This window comes from Tripterygium wilfordii, chromosome 12 (assembly GCF_013401445.1).
Source record: "Tripterygium wilfordii isolate XIE 37 chromosome 12, ASM1340144v1, whole genome shotgun sequence".
NCBI lineage: Eukaryota > Viridiplantae > Streptophyta > Magnoliopsida > Celastrales > Celastraceae > Tripterygium > Tripterygium wilfordii.
Window position 1 is genome coordinate 4,129,210 of NC_052243.1, and position 19,603 is coordinate 4,148,812.

At 36.6% G+C, this 19,603-nt stretch overlaps 2 protein-coding genes across 3 annotated transcripts; both read left to right on the plus strand.

Annotated features, from left to right (window-relative positions):
* Positions 1-273: 273 nt before the first annotated feature.
* LOC120010161 lies at positions 274-9,417 on the plus strand. Of its 2 annotated transcripts, none has more exons than XM_038860872.1 (16): positions 274-429; positions 1,380-1,594; positions 2,419-2,555; positions 2,644-2,754; positions 2,851-2,952; positions 3,130-3,235; positions 3,318-3,518; positions 4,214-4,382; positions 4,543-4,624; positions 4,711-4,804; positions 5,056-5,152; positions 5,936-6,029; positions 7,250-7,322; positions 7,747-7,920; positions 8,001-8,123; positions 8,805-9,417. In XM_038860872.1, the coding sequence occupies exons 1-16, from the start codon at positions 417-419 to the stop codon at positions 8,964-8,966; spliced, it is 1,953 nt and encodes a 650-aa protein (XP_038716800.1). In that variant the 5' UTR covers positions 274-416; the 3' UTR covers positions 8,967-9,417. The 2 variants fall into 2 exon arrangements, with proteins under 2 accessions (XP_038716800.1, XP_038716801.1); XM_038860873.1 differs by having other exon boundaries at positions 5,056-5,098.
* A 5,415-nt stretch (positions 9,418-14,832) lies between these two features.
* LOC120011442 (zinc finger protein GAI-ASSOCIATED FACTOR 1-like) lies at positions 14,833-17,617 on the plus strand. The gene is made up of 4 exons (XM_038862554.1): positions 14,833-15,404; positions 15,497-15,893; positions 15,993-16,195; positions 16,619-17,617. The coding sequence occupies exons 1-4, from the start codon at positions 15,275-15,277 to the stop codon at positions 17,287-17,289; spliced, it is 1,401 nt and encodes a 466-aa protein (XP_038718482.1). The 5' UTR covers positions 14,833-15,274; the 3' UTR covers positions 17,290-17,617.
* The last annotated feature ends 1,986 nt before the right edge of the window (positions 17,618-19,603 follow it).

Sequence of the window (19,603 nt, forward strand, 5' to 3'; positions counted from 1 at the left end):
TGTTAGGTCAAAATGTCTCAAATTGACCGAGAAATGGTTATGTAAGAACCAAGATTTAACATTTTGAACAAAGCTCACTTTATGAAAATGGAGTAACATTTAGTAGGAGATTAACCGCTATAATTTTCATATTTATTTTTATGCCGGTATTATTTATATTTCTATTTACACACCGGGAATTGCTATGCGCACCCTAAAACGGAGTGCATTTCTTTTTTCACAAGGGAAGTTAACGGGAGTGCGAGAAGCTAAATTTTTGGCTGGCGGTATCATTTCCTTTCCTTTCATGTAAGTAAGCACGATTTTCTTGGCATCGACGCATGATCGTCTCATTCGTCTGTGTCACTAGTTGTTTGCTCTGAAACCTGAGATAGAACTCGGAGAGATAAATCGTTCTCACAAGCGCCCGCTCCGAAATGGCTAATACTGGTTGGTTTCTCTTTCTTTTTCCTTATCTGCTAAATCCATTCTGCGATGCTGCCTTTTATGTTCTTTCAATATATGCCTGGTTTCTTCAATTTTCTTTACTTTGTTTGGTTGATTTGAGAAATTAGACGCAGAGAGAGAAACCTTGCAATCTTGCAGCTAATTGTTTACCTTGTGGTTTTTGAGAACTTTCGTTTGTTTTTGCAGTGATTTCTTTGAATCAACTTGCTTTTGTCGGTTACATGTGGTCCTAATATTCTGTTGGTTCAACCTCAATTTGAGTTTCTGCAACATTTGTTCGTCCCAGACTTTGGTTAACAAGACTGTTTTTTAGTTTCTAGGATTACCAACTGCCTTTGAGGCTTGGAGGGATGGGATAATAGACATTTTGTGACAAAAAATACGTTACTTGTTTCCTCAGAAAACCTTTGGTTTTAGTTCTCTTTTTGAAGTTAAGGTCTGATTTCATTTAGCTTCGATTTAATTTTGTGTTTAGATTAGAGGTTAATTTTTCTGTGGAAATAGAACTTCATTCCTTACCTTTATTGTGAGGGATACAGTCGATTTCATTGAAGTCAACAGTATCTGCTCTCATATGAACACAATCACCGTAGATTATTTGTTACAATTCAGTCAAACAGCTTCCCCTCTTTCCTCACTATTGAATTGGGTTATGGAGGAGCATTTAAATTTGTACATATGTTGAAGTCTGTTTCTTGTTGCTCCGTAAGCATACTTGTCCAATTTGTTTCTGAAAGAAATGAGTTAGTGGGAATATGATCAATTAGTAAAGGCAATTAGTTGCCTCAAGTGTTTTGGTTTTACTTTATCTTATTATTTGGAGGGATCATATGAAATGATTGATTGAATATTTGAATCTAATCATTGCTTTTAGTTGCCTCTATTTATCATTAACATTTTGACATATGCATCACATTTTTCAAAACATGCAGGAGAAAACCCTCAAGACTTTGTTGTGCCACCTGTTGAAGGGTTTTCTGGAGGGGGAACAGCTTATGGATGGAATGACAGTGGCCTACAAGGTTCAAGCAAACTCTTGGGATCTACTGACCCCACTGAGATTCCGACTGCTGATCTAGTACATGTGTGGTGCATGGCAAGCACCGCCAATGTTGGACCACAAGAGATGCCTAGAAATTTGGACCCTGTAAATATTTTATGCTTTTATTTACTGTCTCTTTATGCTTACCACTTATGTCCTGTTTTTATAGTTTTTTGTTATCCTTTCAATAATGAATAATCAATAGACGTGTATGTGTTCTAGTAAATTCTTCAAAATATGCTTAAGCTTGTCTACACAATGGACTCCCATCTTGTGTCTGAGATTCCGATGCATGTAAAAGTAACAATGGAAGAAAGTTTGAAGTGAAAACAAAGTAGACGAAGCAGGGAAGGGTACCGTTCTAGAGATGTGAAGTTGTAAACAGTATAAGAGAATAATATAGCAATATGAAGAGGGGGGAGAACGGGGAATCATAGCTTCAAAGCAAGCCTTATTCTCAGCATTCCATATCAATGAGAAACATCTTGGGCTGGAAATCTTTGGTGAATGGAACAACTTCTATCAGTAAAAGAAATAAGTTAAGGAAGACTCAAACTAAGGCCTAAAATTCTTTGCTACATTTGGGGAAAAAAGATTCTCTGCAGCTATATGAAAATTGCATTTTTGCCTTAGGTATAAGAATGCAAAACAAACCGCTAAATTGATTGAATTGAAAGTTTTAGAATTTTTAGGCTGAGATGCCAGGTGTTGGGGAGTGTGTTTTATTGTTATTTTCCTTCCATAATTATTGATAGCTGGATTAAAAATTATGTATTCATAAACATTGGTTTGTTGTACTACTGACTTGGTATCTTAGAAAATCATAATGATGTTCCTTCATAGGCCGTGAGATTTCAATTATCGTTACATGTTACTGTTTTTGAGTATCCATGCTACTCTGTTTTCTAATAGCAGATTTTTCCTTGAAGGTAAATCTTCTGGCTGGTAGAAATGAAAGAGAAAGTGTGCAAATTGCTCTACGTCCAAAAATCTCATGGGCTAGTTCTGGTGTTGTAGGGATTGTGCAGATCCAATTTGGTGACTTGTGCTCCTCGACTGGAAATAGGCAAGCTTCTTTATGTTGTAGTCCTGTTTATGATGCTTGGTAATTTATGCTCCTGTATCACAATTTTCCTGACATTGTTTGTGTCCAGGTTGGCTGTTGGACAATCATTAACATTGCGGCAAGTTGTGCCCATATTAGGTGTCCCAGATGTTCTTGTTCCCCTTGACCTTCCTGTTAGTCAGATAAGCTTACAACCAGGGTACGGAAACATCTCCAATTTTATCATGTCTCTCCATGTGGCTGATTTTTTGTTGCCAACACTTAGGTCATTCTCTTTTCCCCCTTCTCTCTACAGAGAAACAACTGCTGTTTGGGTTTCCATAGACGTTCCCAGTTCACAGCCCCCTGGTCTGTATGAAGGGGAGATCATTCTTACTGCAGCAAAAGCAGATGCAAAGTAAAATCCTGGTTTTTTTTGGTGGTCACTTATAGTTTGTAATGCATGTTTAATTTTTAATCTGTTGTTAAATCAGCCACTGGTGGTTGCATCTGCTCCATTTTTTTCCAATTGGATATTCTTTTTAAATGCATGGACATGGAATTCTCTTTCATCATTTATTTCTACTCATTTAAGGTCATTACAATGCTTGGGAAAAGCTGAGAAACATCAAGCATACAAGGAACTTAGGAACTGTCTTGACATTGTAGAGCCCATTGACGGAAAGTCATCGGATGAAATGGTAATTATCTGATTCTAGTTTTTTTTTTGGGTGTAACTTTGGTGTTGTTGCAAACAATTTCACACGGACAATTATTTTTTAGGTAGAAAGTGTCAAATCTGCGACTACATCGTTGAGAAGAGTTCTTCAATCTCCTTTATTTTGTGAGTTCTTTTCAGATAATGGGCCAGTTGATATGATGGCTGAAGACGCTATTTCAAACCTTTCAGTTCGTGTGAAGCTTAATTTAACAGTTTGGGACTTCATTCTTCCGATAACGCCTTCACTTCCTGCTGTATTTGGTGTATCCTACTTTCTGCTGTCTGATCAATGTTTATGAGGTTCAGATTTTGATTTTTGTGATATTTCATGAGTGATTTTTCCTTAGTTTGCTCTTTTTTTGTGGACGTATTTAAGGTTGGGCCTCGTTTGACCCACCTTGTGGAATCAACCACGAAAAGTTGATGCTTGTAGTGTAAATTTTGTGAAATTGGTTCTGTAGACAATTCTTCTTGGTTTCACGTTTGTGTGTGCTGGGCAGCAAAGGGAGGGAGAGGGATTGAAACAAAGAAATTTTCCCATAGAGACAGACTCCTGGACACCTCTGTTTTCTTTTTGAGGGATTGAAACAAAGACATTTTCCCATCTCAGAGAAATATCCTACTCATCCACCAATGTACCTGGCCTTTTATTTTAGATTTGATTTAACTCAGTTGTATCATAGTATTGGTCAAATGCCCACCTCAAAACTCTTGGATACTGCTTGTTTTTGTCTTGAGTTCATCTACCGATGGATGAAGTGATTATAAATTATGTGTATGAAACAATTTGTGGAGAATCCAGTCTTGGATTGTGTAGAAAATCTATGTGGTGGGCTCCAAGTTTTTTTTCACTAAGATTCATGTGATCCACCACAACTTACTTGCGGATTAAGACTTTTTTTTTTTTGTGCCAGTGTAGTCTGAATATTTCAGTGTCAGCTTCTTCAACTTCATTTAGATATCTGATACTGTAATTGAGGATCGTTTTGGCGTTGAACGTGGAAGTGAGGCATGGTATGAGGCATTGGATCAGCATTTCAACTGGTTACTTCAATACAAAATCAGCCCATACTTTTGCAGATGGGGTGACAGTATGCGTGTTTTGACATATACATCTCCATGGCCTGGTAAAAGCAAGCCAAAGATTCTTCTACTGCTTAAAAAGACATTCATTGATTGTTTTGTTTCCTCATATTGACACTTTTAATTTGTGGTTTTCCAGTGCGATAAGATACCCACTTGATTTTGTTGCTGGATTTGGTGAATATTTCTCCTTTTCTATTTCAGCCAATCATCCAAAATCAGAGGAATATTTTTCAGACCCGCGTCTGGCAGCGTATGCTGTACCATATAACCAAGCGGTCTGCGGGTATAAAGTCAACTATCCTATCCTCGCTTCTGTCAGGTATTCTTAAATTTTTAACTGATAAGCTTTGACTGCGTTCATGTGCACAGTAATGATGCGGCAAAGGATTACTTGCAGAAAGAAGTTGAAATCCTGAGGACGAAAGATCATTGGAAGAAAGCTTATTTTTACTTGTGGGATGAGGTGTGACTTATGAGTAGTTTAAATTTTTATTTGTTATATGTAAAGTTACTAAGACTAAATTAGTCGGCAACATTGTGTATCTCGGTGATACATCCTTTTAATGTATAGAATAAACCATCAAACTTCCCTCCCCATACCCAAAAATGGAAACCTGTCAATGTGCATTGTCGTTGATTGTAAATATATCTTCATAAACTGAATTATACTATGATTTTCTTGATGGCTGATATTCGTGCAATATTCCATCGCAGCCGCTGAATTTGGAGCATTATGATTCTGTTCGCAACATGGCTAGTGAGATTCATGCTTATGCTCCTGATGCCCGTGTTTTAACTACTTATTATTGTGGTATGGATATGCTGAGTGAATATGACTTTTTTTGAAGTCATGGTTTTTCTAATAATTATTACGTGTGAGACGGGGCTTGAACCTTGCGCTGTTCAACCTCGATGCCTTGTTAAGAGCAACTATAAAGGTTATGTTCTGTGCATGACTGCATGTGAATTGTTTCCATAAGCATCAGGTATGATTTGATCCTTAAGGCAGCTTTGTCATGTGGAGGAAAATTGCATTAACAAGTGTTAGGACTTAAGTGTGCAGAGGAACATTAGAGGTTGGGATGTAGAGCTTGTACTAAAAAGGGCTGACCGAGTAAGAAGTAGAAAATGGGTTATTTTGACATTTTAGTTAGTGAAAATACTGGCTCAGTATCTGTATTGATCTTTTTCTGATAAGCCAGTATTTCTATTGATCAATATCATTGTAAATGATTGGAGGTTTTCTGCAATTTTAAGTGCTTAGCTTTGACTTTTATTATTACAGTTCCCCTACATATCTACATTTCTGAGTTATTTAGCTTTTGAATTCAACATTAGATATTAGGAATTTTGTCTTGGCATTGTAAACCTAGCAAAGTTGACTTATTTCATCGATAATTATAATGTTCTTATGAGCTCTCCTTGATGTTCTTCTGTTACTAATGGTAGTGTTTCTTGCTCATGAATGACTTCTAGAACTGAATTATGTTTTCGAAGCCAGGATGCTCAACTGTTAATTTATATTCCTATAGGATTGATTTCATTCATCATCTGATTATGGAGATTTGTTGACTTGGTTTCTTATTCCATGCAGGACCTAGTGATGCACCTCTTGCACCCACACCTTTCGAGGCTTTCATAAAAGTTCCAAACTTCCTGCGCCCTCACACTCAAATTTATTGTACTAGGTACTTCAGTTTATTTTAAGTGATTTGCTCTTTTTCTATCTGAACTAGAGAGGACTGCTAAATGGGTTTTTTTTACTATTTTACCGGGGGTGGGAATTCAAACCCTTACCATTAGGACAGGACAGTGAGGAGCATGACCACTTGAACTGGTTTTGCTCCTAAATGCTAAATAGATACTTCCAAAATGACATTCTTTTGTTCTCTCCATGTAATTTATAGATACCTAATAATCTTAATTTTGTGTTTGTATAGCATTTTTTTGCCTAGTTGGCTGAGTCACTTAAACTTAAGGTGTTAAGTTTTCATCAATGTAGCTTATTTGCCTACGCATTGTTCCTAATGGAACTGGGAAAGTCAGATCCCCACGACACCTTATAAAGTAAGTAAAGTGCATCAGACTTTGTATTTGTTTTGCTAAGCAGTTACTCTTACCTATAAATGTTATGTTAGTAGATATAAACTTGCAATGGCTAGTTTAAGGTGAGCACAAGGCTTGCTTTACTTTCCAGATAAAGGTAAAAGGTAAACAACTACCTTGCTTAAGGCTCCTACAGTGGATGCCATCTAAGGGTAGGGCTGTACACCCCTTACTCCTGCAATCCAAAGATGCTGTTTCTTGGATTTGAACTTATGACCTCTAGGTTGCGGTGAGGCAACATTAACACTTGGCCAAGGGTTTGCCACTTTGCCCTTGCTTTTATTTCTTTCGGTATTTAACCAGATGTGTTTGACAGAATATAACTTTGACCTGGCTATCCTAATCTCTCATTGTTCTGGTGGGAGATTTGGTTAACAATTTCTTTGTTTGTTATGAATCTCACACTGTCACTTTTGGCTCTTGAACTGAATTTAGAGAGCTGCAATTGTAGAATTGATGCCCGTTACACAAAAATCTCGCTGATGTGATTTCAGTCGCATCGTTGGTATATATGTGCGAGAAGATGCATTTGTCTTTGTTTGATTTTATATTTCTGGTCTCTTTTTGTGAGAAGACTGCAATATCAAGATCCTTATGATTAGTTATTCCTTATTATCAGTGATTACTATTTGATACGGCTTATATATATATGTGTGTGTGTGTGTGTGCATCTTATAGCTTAATTTTGGCTCCTCTTTTTCCCCCCAATAGCCTTGTGGGGGGGAAAGATAATTTGATGAAGTCGAGACTTATTCCATAACCTTGATAACTGAAAAGGATTCATTTTGTTTTATGTTTGCAGTGAGTGGGTGCTTGGTAATCGAGAGGATTTGGTCAAGGATATTCTTGCTGAATTGCAACCGGGGAATGGTGAGGTAATCTTTGCTCAGGGATTCTGCTGTTCAGCTTTTATGGTTCCCGTAGATCATGTCAATCGCTGATTATACTTTATTGGACTTGTGAAGTTGACTGTACCTAGCAATCTAGCATCTCCTGGTAGTTTTAAAACATCTCTGGAAGATATCATATTGGTCTCTCTCTTGGAATTATGGCTTCTAAAGATTTTGTCTGTTGGTATCATAGTGAAAGGAGTTTCTGAGTCAAAAAGTTTCCTTTTCATTCTTATTCACGGTTCCTATTTTCTTTAATGCATCCTGATGTTCTCTCTGAGGAATACATTTGGACGAATATATAAATAGAGAGAGAGAGAGAGAGAGAGAGATTGACAGATAGGTAACTATATAGAAGTATGTGTTGGCTGTTGTATAGCTTAAGGTAATGAGATTATGTTTTCCACAGGAATGGTGGACATATGTATGCCTGGGGCCATCTGATCCACATCCCAATTGGCACCTTGGGATGCGAGGGACACAACATCGTGCTGTGATGTGGCGTATTTGGAAAGAAGGTGGAACTGGATTTTTATATTGGGGTGCCAACTGTTATGAGAAGGCCACCGTTCCCAGTGCAGAGGTATTTACGTGGTTGCCTGGTGTTTGATTTCACATGTTTTATGGAACAGAATTGACACTAAAATTTCACCCTTTTAACAGATAAGATTCAGGCATGGACTACCTCCAGGTGATGGAGTTTTGTTCTACCCTGGCGAGGTGTTCTCATCTTCACATCAACCAGTTGCTTCACTAAGACTAGAGCGGATTCTGAGTGGACTGCAGGTGAGGCAAAGTTTATAGTTCAGCACATATTTCTATAGTTTGATTGATATAGTCTTGCTTCAGCGTCACCCATGTCATGCTGCCATTCAGGCAAGTAGTTCAAGGATTTCTAGTTTAGGTTGGTTTCACTGTTTTCCTCTGCATCATTCCAGTCTTTCTGTTGTTCTTGAAGGGACTCACTGTTTTTATTTTTGGATAAAAAATGTTGGTTTTTATAATTAGCTGTTTATAGCTAATGGGAGAACTCGAGCCTTGAACGTGTTTAAAATAATAAGGAATGGCTACTACGAGGCCAAGAGCAGGACTCACTGTTTTGCGTATAGTTTATGAGTATTGCATTTTAAGTTAATTCATAAACAATTCTGTAATCTCTACTTGTCTATGTGTTTGCGCCTGTTTAGCTATTAATTCCTGAAGTTCAGTGCCACAATGGTGTCCCCTCTCTGTACAGAAATTTTTAACATTTACTGAATTCATATTCTTCTGGGTTCCCTGTTGCATTAAAAATTTCCACTGGGAAATTATTGTGGGAATTATTAAATTGGAGATTTTTTTATGGCTATGGAAATTGGAATTTATTTTTTAATTAAATCCTTGCGTTAGGGGGGATGTTGTTATGTTTCAGTTGGATCCATATTTCATGTTCTGATTCCATTTTCATCCTTTTGAGTCTTGTATTAGGATTTTGAGTATCTGAAGCTATATGCCTCAAAATATGGTAGAGATGAAGGGATTGCCCTGTTAGAAAGGACAGGTGTGTATCTAGGTCCTGAACAGTACACACTTGAGCACACTCCAATCGAAATGATGCGAGGTGAAGTCTTCAATAATTGCCGAGCTTGAATGGTTCTTAGCACAGCAGGCATTTCCTTAAAAGATTGTGAATCCTCTTTATCAAATGGTTAGATGAGATGATGGTCCAAGTGCAAATGTGTACCTATACACGCACTCAAGCTGATGTGCAGATGGTGTTTTGGTGGTGCCAATGTCAAAAGTGATCTGGAATCATTGCATCTCAAGTCTCAACAACCATGCAAGGATTTATCCTGGTATGATGTGGTCTCTCATCAGCTCCTGGAATTGCCTTTTCTTAGCAATCCCAGAGTCAGATCCCTGTGAATTTTGCTGTATATAGTTATCTTTTGGAACCCAGCTGTTATATGTTGGTCTAAATACATCAGCAGTTTATCACACAAATTATTTAGAGAGGCACAATTGTGCATCATATTCATTTTACTTTACTTGTGTTATGTTGTTTACTGGGAAAATATACTAATATCCGAATGTCTAGAAACCGTTCCTTGCTGTGAAAATTTTTATCTGCATTACAGTGGCAATCTGTTGCAGAGGTTATGTAGCAAGTTCTGGCTATTAAATGGCCGACTGTTAAATGTCGATATGTAGACTTTCAGACTTCGCAAGGTATATTCCGGTGGCTCTATTGGAAATTATATTTTGCACTTTTCATCCTCCTGTTGCCATGAGCTTTACTGTTGAAGTTGATGGGATTAATTGCTTGCCTTCTTCGTTTTGCCTTTATTTGCCTGGGAATGTCATTCTTTGAACATAAGCGTTGGGACAAAACCACGTTCAGAAAACCAGGCTATGTTCATGAAGAAAGGCAAAGTTGCTGGGAAACTGTACAAATAGACAAAGAGAACATGCAAAGACTAGGCAATAAAAAAGGTATGGTCTTTTTTTTTTCGGCAGAAGTATTTATCTAGAGCTAAAAGATTGTGTTGATTATAAATCCTCTCCTTTTTGAATTTGTGGACACGAATGCATTATTAGGAGATTTATTTGGAGCGTGGACCCTCTGTTCAGTTTGTTTCTAGCTATACTATGGATCACATCAACCTGAATTTTGAATTTATTTACATTATTCGTTTCCTTTCTGTGCAAATTTGAATAAATTTATAAACAGCTTCTGAGTATGAGTATCTATTAGGGGAATTAGGATAGGCTGAAAATATAAGAAAAATTAATCAAAAGTTAGTATAGGTCGATCGAGTGGCTGGGGCATTCGGGGCTGTGTTTGGTGGGGTATTTTCTAGCGGACCTGCTTTCTTAGACTGCCTCACCAAAGACCTTAAAAAGTGGGGCGTTACAACCAACAAAATGGAGCGGTCCAAAAAAAACAAGCTCCAAATGGAGTTTGTTTTGGAGCATTTCTACTTTTTGACGTGGGTCTAGTCAATTTTTTAAAATTTTCTTCTGACACGAGTCTCACACCTTTATGTATACAATTTTATATATTATACATTTATTATCATTCGAGCCTTTATCTCAACAATTTAGGGTTGACTACCATGAGAATATCATCGGGAATTCATCACATGTATTTTCCTATTCATTTCTATCATGGATCATACGTTGATTCACTACTATTAAATTCATATCATTTCTTAATGGATCATACGTTCATTCGCTCCTATCAAATTCATATAATTTCTTATTACTTCAAGCAATGTCTTTTTATATATAATATAATATGTTTTAAATATATATATTTATATTTATATTTACAAAACACCTCACAGTTTTAACCTTAATTTTTTTTTTCATAGCTTAATAGTTAGTATTGAAAATCAACGCAACCATTTTATTAAACGTGCACAATAACTATAGCACTTTGAGATTATTTTAAAAAAAATTATAAATGTGTATTATTTAACCTAATGAATTCAATGATGTATTTTTGCTTAATAGTTAGTATTGAAAATCAACACAACCATTTTATCAAACGTGCACAATAACTATAGCACTTTGAGATTATTTAAAAAAAAATTATAAACGTGTATTATTTAACCTAATGAATTCAATGATGTATTTTTGCTTAATAGTTAGTATTGAAAATCAACACAACCATTTTATCAAACGTGCACAATAACTATAGCACTTTGAGATTATTTTAAAAAAAATTATAAATGTGTATTATTTAACCTAATGAATTCAATGATGTATTTTTTGTTTGAAATAAAAATTAAATTATCATCGTGAAGTACTAACAATTCTAAACCGTTTGGATACAAACTCACAACTGTTGGATTTGTGCTATGGAATATTGTACATTTATAATTTTTAAAAAAGAAAAAGATTTTAGACTCCCAAATGGGCTACCCCGGACGCGCGGCGTCCAACTCGGTAATAGATGCATGTATTTCTTATGGCAAAAAAATTTGGGCGGTAGGAATTGATCCGTGGATTCTGGGGGCGGCTAGGCGTCATGATAGTTGAGTTGGCTTTTATACGCTCTTTTTATCTTTTCATGGCATAGCTAATCATGTAAAAGTTGAAAGTTAGGGTAGGAATTATATGTATCCAAGAGATGCAAAGGTGCCCATTTTGGAATCACAAAAGCAACAAAATATATATAATCAAAATGTCGATGATTACTCTTTGGGACCTTTGCTCCTTTATCCTTTTTGGCAAAAACCATTGTCTTTTTGACACTTTTTTTTTTCTTTCTCTAGTTTTGTATTTCTTATCCCTTTCATGTTGTTCTTATATTTTTACATAATTGCATCTCAAGATCTCTAAATAAGCATCGACTCAATGTATTGAGTAGGTGATGTTGGGGCAAAATATGGATCATCGGCTTATTTATGCCCAAATAAGGTATTGTGTATTTTGTTTCAAAAAATGATCTCATTTCTCCCATTTGAATCCTTGATCTCTTAGAAGTGAGAAAGTGAGTACATAGTATAATTTAGTCTAATTGATCATTTGGGTATTCACTCTTCCACCTCTGATTTAAATGAAAGAAGCATGATCATTTCCTGAAATAGACTACACAATACCCTAGTTGGACGTACATACGTCAATATCCCGTATTGAGGGAACCAAAATAATACTATATAACTTATCAAGTATTACTTCTCCACTTGGCGTCAACGACCATAAATACCAAACTCACAAATTGGGTCCAAATTTAAGTATTGTTTTACCATCTTAATTTGTGAACACATCCTTGACAATAAAAACCTTAAGATGTGGGTCTTTATTTTCCTTCTATTTGATTGCCTTGTTGGTTGGTATACAAGCAACCACAACTCAAATAGCCAATTATAGATAATACAAAATGCAAGTCTTATCCTCTTAGTCTCATATAGGCCACTCAATTAATGTGGGTGTGTTTGTTGGGTGCATATGACATAAAAAAAAAGTGCTCAACCTTTATTAACTCTAGCTTTCTTCGAACATAATCAAGCCAATTTTGAATTCTATTAGAGTTGCTTTATCTATATCCATCAATGCCAACAAACATAGATCTCTTGGTAGTTTCATCTTTACCTACTCCATATAACTTGATCAAGACCATCATGACGTTTTAGAACAAGACAAACCCCAAAAAGACAAATAACAAAATGACACTTGACTTTTCTGCTTTATTTGAATTTTTTTTTGTACATAAAAAAGTGAAAAAAAATGTTTTAATATATATGCAAATAGAATAATAATGTATAGCTTTTGAGTACACTATTAGGGAACCTCCCCTTTGAAAGGGATTTGTGTTCCCACTACTGGTCATATAATATGCCATGCAAGTTATTAATTGTTTAGGTTACATAGTCAATTTTTAATACCCTATAGTTCCAATAATTTGTGTATTAGAATGGCATAAAAATTAAGATTTATTAGTGAGGTCAAACAAATAGACCTTCCATGTCATCACGGTCAAATACTTTGATCAATGAATTCAGAAGTTTGATGGTAAGTTGCTGCAGCTATTTTCAAATGAGTTGTGCTGAATTTTGATTCAATTTACTTGTTCGACAGATTTGCTTGTGGTTAACCTACAGGGTTTGATCAAATACGCTGGAAGGCAAGATTGATGAGTTGTTTTTGGTTATCAAAAAAAAATCCTTCATGTAATTAACAGGGCATTGGGTTCATGATTGTGCGAGATAAGCATGACATGTCCAATCAAATAAGAAAATAATATATTAATTTCACATTCATTTTTCCTCAAAACACCTATGAAATGTCCTGTAAAAGTCGAAAATGCCCCTATCCCCACCACGTTCATCACCTAAGCTTTTCAGTTCTTTTGCGTAAGCTGACAAAAAGACAAAGTCTTCGTGCTTTTGGGAAGGAAAAAAAAGAGGCAGTTTTGTTAATACTCCATGGTTTGTTAGGTAGGAGTGTAGGACGACGAAGCTCCGCATGGCAATTGAAAAATAGTCAAAGGACTTGTCAGTAAGCATGTGAGGGTTTCAAGGACATTTGCCATTTGCAGATTGAGACAACCAAGAGCATCTCATTATCTCAGTAAACTTAAAAGTGGATTAACGGACAAGCTTATCACAAAATTGCCACTAATTTGTGTCCTCAACTTTTCTTCCACACGAAGACATCACAAACAATTTACTGATTTTGAAATTAAAATAAAAATTTAGGCGAGTTTCAAAACTAGAGTGAATTTAGGAGAGTTTCAAAACTACAGAGTGAATTTAGGCGAGTTTTGAAACTGTGAAAAGTTAGGCGAGTTATGGTGGTAAAAAATTTTCACGGATCATTAAAAGTATTATGGTGATGTAAGAGTAAAATTGAATATTTTTCATCGATATCAATTAATGTTTGATAAATTAATTTTTATAAAAATATAAAAAGAATAATAATATTATTTGAAGAAAATTTGAAAAAAAAAATCTTGTGTTTTGAAATAAAAAATGAATCAACCACGTTTTATTAAAAATAAAACAACTCCCTATGGATTTGTTTGATATCACTTTTGTTTCTTGTTTTTTTATTTTAGTTTTCAAAAAATAGAAAATAAAAACAAAAAATATTGTTTGTTTGTATTTTCTGTTTTGGTTTTTATGAAAACCAAAAACAGGTTTTCAAAATTTTTGAAAACAAGAAAAAATGGTTTTTAAAAGTTTTGGAAACAGAACTAATTATACTTATTATAGATTGCACTTTCTTTAAGATTTCAGATTGCAAATTGCATAAAGATATGAAGACAATGATCAAATATACTTTGGGTTATTGTTTTATTTCTTATCTTTTTTTGTTTCTGCTGATGTTTGCAATGGTGAATTACGTTGCAATAGACACGGCAAATGTTGTAGTTATGAAAAATATAGTGGTGTAGATATATTTCATTATTATGAAAATAAAAGCATAAACACATTTTTTTTTTTTAGTTTTATTATGCTTTCAGTTTTTATTTTCAATTTTAAGTGTTTAACCAAACAAGTTTCAATTTTATGTTTTATATTTTTATTTTTATTTTCAAAATTTTTGAAAGTGATACTAAACACAACCTATATTTTCAGCGTTAAACTTATGGCAATGCGGTGTTACTATATAACACACCACTCGACTAAATACGTTTTTGTAATGTGTTCAAACTACAAACTACAAGCTAGACTCCCAAGACAGAGTCACGAGATCTTAATTGATTAAATTTAGGGGTATTAATGTCATTGCAAGAAGTTCTGTCAAAACTACACTAAAAAATATGCACCATAAATTAGGATTTCTTTTTAAACGTTCTCGCTAAACGACAAGCACCGTCTAGTCCGACTGCTTCCGACAAATGTCAGCAACTCGGTAAGACCGACACGTGGACGGATCGATTTTGGTTACACAGCAAGCAGAGTAGGGAGCCAGCCCCCATCTTAACCATAGTTAAGCACACCTTGTCCAGTATGAACCACAGTTAACTGTCGCCGCTTACACCTTTTTATTTTTCATTTTTCTTCGTCTCATTCAAATCTCCTTCCATCAATGTCTCTCCAGCTCGAAACCTCCAGCTCGGTTTCCTTCTTATCTTCAGATATGAAATGGAGCCGCCGCTTTATAGGACCTTGACGAATCACCAACTGTGTGGAACCGGCACCCGTTTCGATTCTCTTCATTGAGAATAGTCAAAAACTGTCTTAATTGTTGAGCCAGGAAAATCTGTTTGGTTTTCTCCAGAATTTCAAATTTTCCTTGGAAGCAATCAAAATCTGTCTATAGGAAGCGGAACCTTCGCAGAAACTAGTGGTTAGCGTGCGATGTGATTTATCGTTTCTTGTTAGCTCAGCTTTTAATCGAAACCCTAATTATCCTCTATGGGCTTGGAAAGTGAAGGAAATAGTGTTCGCAGTAACGTTTCGGATTTGAATCAGCTTTGAAGGAAATACGATTCGTATTTAAATATGGAGGAGTCGGAAAATCCATCGACGATGACGGTTACAACCGCCGCTTCTGAAGAAGCCACAAGCTTATCCGGTAATTTACTACCAGTCGAACCGCCAAAGAAGAAACGAAACCTCCCTGGAATGCCTGGTATTTCAATATCATAACGAAATTAAATTCCGAAATTTTCATGTTAGATTCTCTCAATTCTCGATGAATTATTGTTTGTTTGGATGATCCAGATCCAGATGCGGAGGTGATTGCGTTATCGCCAAAAACTCTTATGGCCACAAACCGATTCGTGTGCGAGATCTGCGGGAAGGGATTTCAACGCGACCAGAACTTGCAGCTTCACATGAGAGGCCACAATCTTCCGTGGAAACTGAAGCAGCGAACGGGCAAAGAAATCCGTAAGCGTGTTTACGTGTGCCCGGAGCCATCGTGCGTTCACCACAACCCGACGAGGGCACTCGGTGACTTGACTGGCATCAAGAAGCACTTCTGTAGAAAGCACGGTGAGAAGAAGTGGAAGTGCGAGAGGTGCTCGAAGAAATACGCTGTGCAGTCCGATTGGAAGGCGCACATGAAAACGTGCGGCAGTAGAGAATATAAATGTGACTGCGGCACTATCTTCTCCAGGTTCGGTTTCGTTTGGGATAAGAAATTGAATTTCGCCGGTTTCCTTGGATTTCAGTGTCTGATAAGTGTCTGTTTGTTTGTTTGTTTCGGTGGTTGAAGGCGCGATAACTTTATAACACACAGGGCGTTCTGCGATGCATTGGCACAGGAAAGTGCGAGAGAACAAGCCCTCTCGGTTTCTGTTACAGAAGGAAATGTGGGTGCCAGTGCCAATGCCAAGAGAGTGGTTACTTCGCCGCCACCGCCTCCTCATACCCCGTCTACTACTGTAGTCTCTCCGGGCGTGTCTGTTCAAAGTTCAGGTAGGTAGGACTGTTGAATTTGCATTGAATGAGGAGATAAGGCCAAATATGCAATTTTTGAATCGCATTGCATGTGAAAAATGCAGTCTTTAACAGGCATTATAAAATTGGCAAAACGTAACTTTCCGTTCAGATTTTCGTCCTTGTGAAATCTGTAAGGTTGAGGGACGAAAATCAATTGTAGTTATTAGTGAAACCACGTGTATAGTTGATTGACGAAAAGTTACATATTGCCTTATTAAAATCTGTATTCTCGTGGTTTGAAAAAGATGAATGTCTAATTTGATTGATAATGTGCTTTATGTCTCATCTTTGATCGGATGAATATTTTCAATTGTTGGAAATTTGGAATTAAGGATATGTATTCAGAGAAGGGATTTCGTGATTGATTTTGTTTTACTTCTATTTGGCTTCATGTCATAGAATTGGCTGAAAATCCAATTGGGATCTCACCACCTTCATCTGGTTCTGCCTGCTTCACCTCGAGTACTAGTGCAAGCACCAGTGTTTTCGCGAGTAAATTTGCCGTCTCAACAGCAGCAGAAACACCGGCAATATCACAAGCATCATCATCCTTCGCTCGTCCAGACTACAAGTCTGGAACTACAGCTCTGGAACCCACATTACTGACTCTCTCCCCATCTCTGTATCTCTCCACCAAGACAGCTTCTCTCTTCCCAGCACAAAATCAAGATCATGGAAACTACAGTACTCCAAGTGCACAACCGGCCTTGTCCGCAACCGCATTGCTTCAGAAGGCGGCTCAAATGGGAGTTTCATCATCAAACCCATCGTTTCTTCGTGGGATCGCTTTATCAGGTTCTCCATCAGATGGGATTGTGAAACAAGAGAGGGATTTGGTGGCAGCTGGGCTTGGGCTTGCTTTGCCCTCTGGTGACGTTATGGTCGGCCCATCGTCTCTGTTTGGAGACAAGCCCACCACGCTTGATCTTTTTGGGCTGGGCGTGGATGGTGGTGCTTCTTCAAGAGGGTTTTCTGCCCTGTTAAATTCCTTTGGAGGCGACTTCAATGTCGGTGGTCCAACGGCGTCGTATGGTGGAAGAGGAGGGAGTTCCCCTGGAGGAAACACATAGGAAGATCCACCACATAGAGAGAAAAATGGATTATAAATGTAAGACATTTTCCTCTTACTGATTTTGCCTTTATCATGGGTTAATTATGGCTTTTGCTTTCTCTTGGTCTGGTTATTTTATACAGAGAAGACAGCAAGGGAAATCCTCCATAGAGTTCAGACGCATTTGCATTTACAAATTTGTCTTTAGTTGTGTACATGGATTTGTAGTTATTAGTGAGCAAAATCTAGAGAGTAATACAGTTAGGAGTAAGGAATTTTTTTTTTTAAAATACAATTGTAAAATATGTTTCTCATTGGAGTCGAACCTTGATCACACATATGCCTAATTCAATCGATTGTCAATCAAATCACATTTTATTGGTTTATTTGCGACTAAATATCGATGATATGCGACTGTGATGTATGGTATATGTTTTGTCATTGAACATAACGACTCTGAGCATTAACGTGACTTAATACACACAGGATTTCAAAGCACATTTTCAAAGTCAAAAACCCCGACTGAATAATTGCAATTTCAAACATGTTTCTGATATTGTGGAGTCACGGATAATCTTGAATTGGGGAGTCACGTGACTTAATACACACAGGATTTCAAAGCACATTTTCAAAGTCAAAAACCCCGACTGAATAATTGCAATTTCAAACATGTTTCTGATATTGTGGAGTCACGGATAATCTTGAATTGGGGAGTCCTAGATGAGAAGAAGATTCAAAGGAAACATGTAAATAATCACGTAGTGCGTTTTATTTAGTCAGAGAGTGTAGACCCAAAAATCTGCACTCAATGAAATGTCGAGCAACGCTTTCGACAACCCTACAAGATCACATTAGAGGTCGACCCTGAAGTTTGACATCGGTATGTTGTCGGTCGAGAAAGTTCCGACTGAGAAAGTTCCGACAGTCAAATCAATTGGCGGTAAAGAGAATATGTAGTGAGAGAAGTGGCGGCTTTTAGAGAGAGAGCGAGAGATATCTCAAGTGGTTGATCGGGTTAATGAGGAGGGGTCTTTCTATATTATTATTTATAGTGCTCTAGGTCACGTGACCAGCATGTGTCAAGCGGGCCTGTAGGTCTTGGGCTTTGAATGGACCCAATGACTTTTAAAGGAGCTTCCTTGACAACATGAGGTTTTGAGCCTCTATAGAGTAGATGGGCCTCCATGAGCCTACTGGCATTGGCTCTTATGTGGGCCTACATGTAGATCAAAGCTCTCATGGGCTTCGTAGGCAGATTGCCCAAGTTCTTTTGGGCCTTTTGGGTTGGGCTCAAGACTCTCATGGATCTTTGCGAGTTGGTTTCAAGACTCTCATGAGTCTAGTTGTTAATTTGTTTGGGCATTGGGCTTATCGGGTTTGACTAAAACTATCATGAGTCTAGCACTTGTTTGTCGATTCTTGCGTCATGGGCTTGGTCGACTAAGAGTCTAAGACTCTCATGAATCTAATATTTGTCGATTGGATGGTAGTGGGCCTTGTGATGTAGATTCTGATGTGGATGATTTTTGGTCCATACAGAGGGACTTTGTTATTAAGTTAAATATAAAAGATTAGATAACTTTGTAAGGATTGTAAAATGATTTGGGGGTTAGATTTATTTTGTAAAGACTATAAAATGATTTTCGGGGATAGTCTAACCACAATGATTTAATAAATCCAATGATTATTAAAGCAAACTCAGCCCCCGTTCAAAATCTGAATGACTAATCGTATGTGGGACTGTCCAATTTGGTAAGTCGTTGACGTAGCATTTGTCGGAAAAGGGGGCTCCACCGCTCCAATTCTCAACTATAATTATATTTACAATTTTCACCAAAAAAAAGTTAAATCATGGATTAAAATATGTTATTTAGAATTTTGATTTTTATAATATTAAATATAATAGATTTTAAAAAAAAATCTAAATCCTAACTTATAACCCTAAATATTAATCTTAAACTATAATATCAATGACGGATTCATGAATTATGATCACTGGGGGCACAAAAGTGATATGGGGCCCTGAAATTTTTTTTTGATCCTTTATGTAATGAATTTACAAATATAGACAAAAAAAAAACACATTTAATAATTCAAAGCAATAAAAATATATTGTAATTTATCACAATTATTCTTCACGAGTTTTCATATATTGAAAATATGATATTATAACATCAATAATAGTTCCAAGCAAGTTACTAGGTCTTGGTTGTAGTTTTGACTTTGGATTCCTCATTAAGACATTAGAATATGTAAACATCATCCATAGTGATGTTTTGGCTGTTGAATCTGTTCAATTGTCAGTTTACATGCTTGATTGCTTGTGATAGTGT